Consider the following 3162-nt stretch of genomic DNA (forward strand, 5'->3'; position numbering starts at 1 on the left):
TGTGTGTGTGTGTGTGTACATACGTTTGTGTGTGTGTGTGTGTGTGTGTGTGTGTGTGTGTGTGTGTGTGTGTGTGTGTGTGTGTGTGTGCTGACATCTGAGATCAAATTTGCTACAGTGAAAACCCCCCTATTGTGAAAAATTTCTTGCTGCAAACATGATTTTGTTGTAGAGGAGTTTCACCGTATTAGGGCTGGGTGATATGACTAAAAAGTAGATCACGATATAAATATATTGGTCGTTATATGTTGAATTTTTTTCTTTATTTTACAATTGAGAATAAGGACCTAGAGAAAAAAGTTTGAATTTAGGTAATTTTATGTATTTGTTTATTTATTTATTTAGCATTATTTTAATCTTCAACTGATCTAAAAAGTCACATAAACTGGCCAATATAAAAATTAAATACAGGCCTTGTTTAGCACAATGTGCTCGGTGGGGCTCGACGATATGGCTGGAAAACGTTCCACAATATAACCATTTAATATCACGTCAATATTGATCAGGATTTCTTTGTTTTACCTATTTGAAATAAGAAAAACAATGAACCCTTTGTGTGTACATTGTAATGTGCAAAGATGCTCCTTAAGCATTGCATTGTATAAGTGCATCTTTGTGCACGACGCTGCCCCAATGCAGTATCGTTTTTTGCGGGACCATGATTGCCGTCGTCCATTCTAATTTTAATCGTGTTGGGTTGCCGAGGATCTGACATGGCTAACACTTGCATGAGCACGTCAAAGACAGGGAGCTCCTTTATTTGTACATCAGGTCTCCATCCGGAGCTGTTTGATCAGCTTAGTATGCAAGAGTTGTACTGAGTCGCCCAGTCATTTATTTGAATGTTATGCTGCTGCTTCTTGGTTGGTTTAGTGGCTGCTTTTTCCTGTTTTGGGCGGCTGCACGCTGCCCACAACACCTACACCGGGGTCGGGGTTTGCTGTCTTTTTTTTTTTTTTTTTGCTATCAAACATAGAAGGCATTTTCTGTTGATATCAATCATGCGTTTTTCGCCATACCTATAGATATCGAATTATCGCCCAGCCTTACTCTCATGGCATTGGTACTTAAATTGGTGTAACCTCAAACAAGGAAGTACTTGAGGATGTCAAACTCCATTGTCATTCAAGACCTTTGCATCTATTTCTTCAGGTCAGGTGCTGAGCGCCCACGTGTCTGGCCGAGTGGTGATGAAGAGCTACCTGAGCGGAATGCCCGAGTGCAAATTCGGCATGAACGACAAGATCGTCATCGACAAGCAGGGCAAAGGTGGAGCGTCCGATGATGCTGGCAAGAGGTGAGCAGCGCAGGAAGTTGCACTCGGCCTTCTACGTCTGTGTGTTGTCTTGTTCAGTCTGTAAAAAGACAAATGTTATATTTATTTGGATCCCCCCCCCTTTGTTTTGTTTTGTTTTTTTTTGTTTCTTGTTTTTTTGTATGCATCTCTTCTTTCTGTCCCTGTCTTTCTTTTCTATGTGCTGTATATCAGTGATTTAGGGGGAGGAAGGTACTGTACTGACATGATTCTTCAGTAACTCTCAATCTCTCTCACACACACACACACACACACACAGAGGACACAACATAGTTGGTTCCTGACGTCTTTGGGCAGTGACGAGACATTTTTATCATTTTGAGACATTTTTATCATTTTGTCTTAGACATCAGTGGAGTGCATTTTGGGGGCAGGGAATGATTTGAGTGAAGGCTCCCCCCCCACAAAAAAACAAATATTTTCACATTTAGGATTAAGAGTGCAACTATTTAAAAAAGTTTTAATTTCCATCAATTTATTCAATAAAACATGACATTATTTCAAATTGACAGTGCAGAAAATGCACAAACCTAAATTAAGTCAGATTTCATTTCTGGTTTTGTCTGCAGCACGTCAGAAAAAAAAAATTATCAGAAATGACTATCGATAAATTAAATTATTGATAAAATGATTATCAGTTGATTTAATTTTTGATGAGTTGTCAGTTAATTGATAAATCGCTCGGTTTCAGAGTTATCGCCAACTTAAATTATTTACCTTTTCTTCAGGGGCTTAATAGTGTCTGGAGGTTTGACCTAGTTGTAAATATAAGCTGGTTTTTGTAATGCTCTGTGAAATAACGACATGAGACCAAATAGTGATTTTCTTCCAGGAAGATGCCTTGTCAGGCCAACTGCACTTGCTGCCATTTTAAACATATTCTTCTCAATAAAACAATTACCGGTGATATTTTTGAGTGCCCAAAAATTGAGAAACTCTGCATAAAAGTAGCTGTAATTCCTTAATGGTAAATGTCATTATTGTGAAATATTTTAAATTAAAGGGGCATACGATGGAGAAAAAAATATATCGATAATAGTTGCATCAACGTTTAGTTTTGTTGGACGTGCTGATTGGCATTGGCTAACATGCATTTAGCAATCTGCACTTCTGCGCTTGCTCAACATGCAACCCTCGTAGCTCTGCCTCTCGTTGTCATGGTAACACCCAGCAGTATATGGGGCAGTGATGACACTCACACATTTACATGGCACAGGAGTAACATGGAAACAGCCCCCCGCCCCAGAACAGGTTAAATTCATGTCACTAACTTATAATTATGAACTATTCATTTCATATAAAACTCAATAACATTACCATTAAAATGCAGAGATGAAAGTCCTCCGGATTTTCCCGGAATTCCGGGTTTTTCAAATTTTTATGAAAATTTCTCCGGAGAATTGAGGAAAATAAAATTAATCCGGATGTTAGTTGACAACATTGGACGAAGACGCGTTTGAGTTCGTTGTATTGCTTTCACGAGCGTAGCCATATTGAGGCACTAACACTAGTAACAGTAAAGAGATTTTTGTTTGTGTAATAACGACAGAAGACATGATGGCGTTTGACTAATGGTTTAGTAGAACGAATGGCAACTCGCAACAACAGTAGCAAGCGTGATTTTGCCACTTGGGTTATACCATCTCAACTAGAATGTGGGGGATAGTCCCCAAACAATTTTCGTCTCTTTATAAACACACTTGCTAAACCCCAGTGGAACGAATAAAAGACGCCGTGGACAAGACAGTTGTCGTAAAAAAATATATTTGGTCAAAAAGGGAAAAACACAGATTGGCAGAAAATCGTTTCCGTCCGACTTCGAGTGTCGTCTCGGCTAACTTAGCTTA

General features: G+C 38.9%; 1 protein-coding gene across 3 annotated transcripts in view; it reads left to right on the forward strand.

Annotated features, from left to right (window-relative positions):
* LOC109531621 (adaptor related protein complex 2 subunit mu 1) overlaps positions 1-3162 on the forward strand; it is a 24857-nt gene that overhangs the window by 11708 nt on the left and 9987 nt on the right. For 2 of the 3 annotated variants that reach the window (XM_019896010.1, XM_019896009.1), the window contains exons 7-8: positions 1153-1297; positions 1490-1507. In XM_019896010.1, coding sequence (XP_019751569.1) covers positions 1153-1297; positions 1490-1507 — 163 coding nt within the window. The remainder of the gene's footprint in view (positions 1-1152; positions 1298-1489; positions 1508-3162) is intronic. The other variant, XM_019896011.1, reaches the window with a different exon arrangement.

Source organism: Hippocampus comes, unplaced genomic scaffold (assembly GCF_001891065.2).
Source record: "Hippocampus comes isolate QL1 unplaced genomic scaffold, H_comes_QL1_v1.1 scaffold395, whole genome shotgun sequence".
Taxonomy (NCBI): Eukaryota; Metazoa; Chordata; class Actinopteri; order Syngnathiformes; family Syngnathidae; genus Hippocampus; species Hippocampus comes.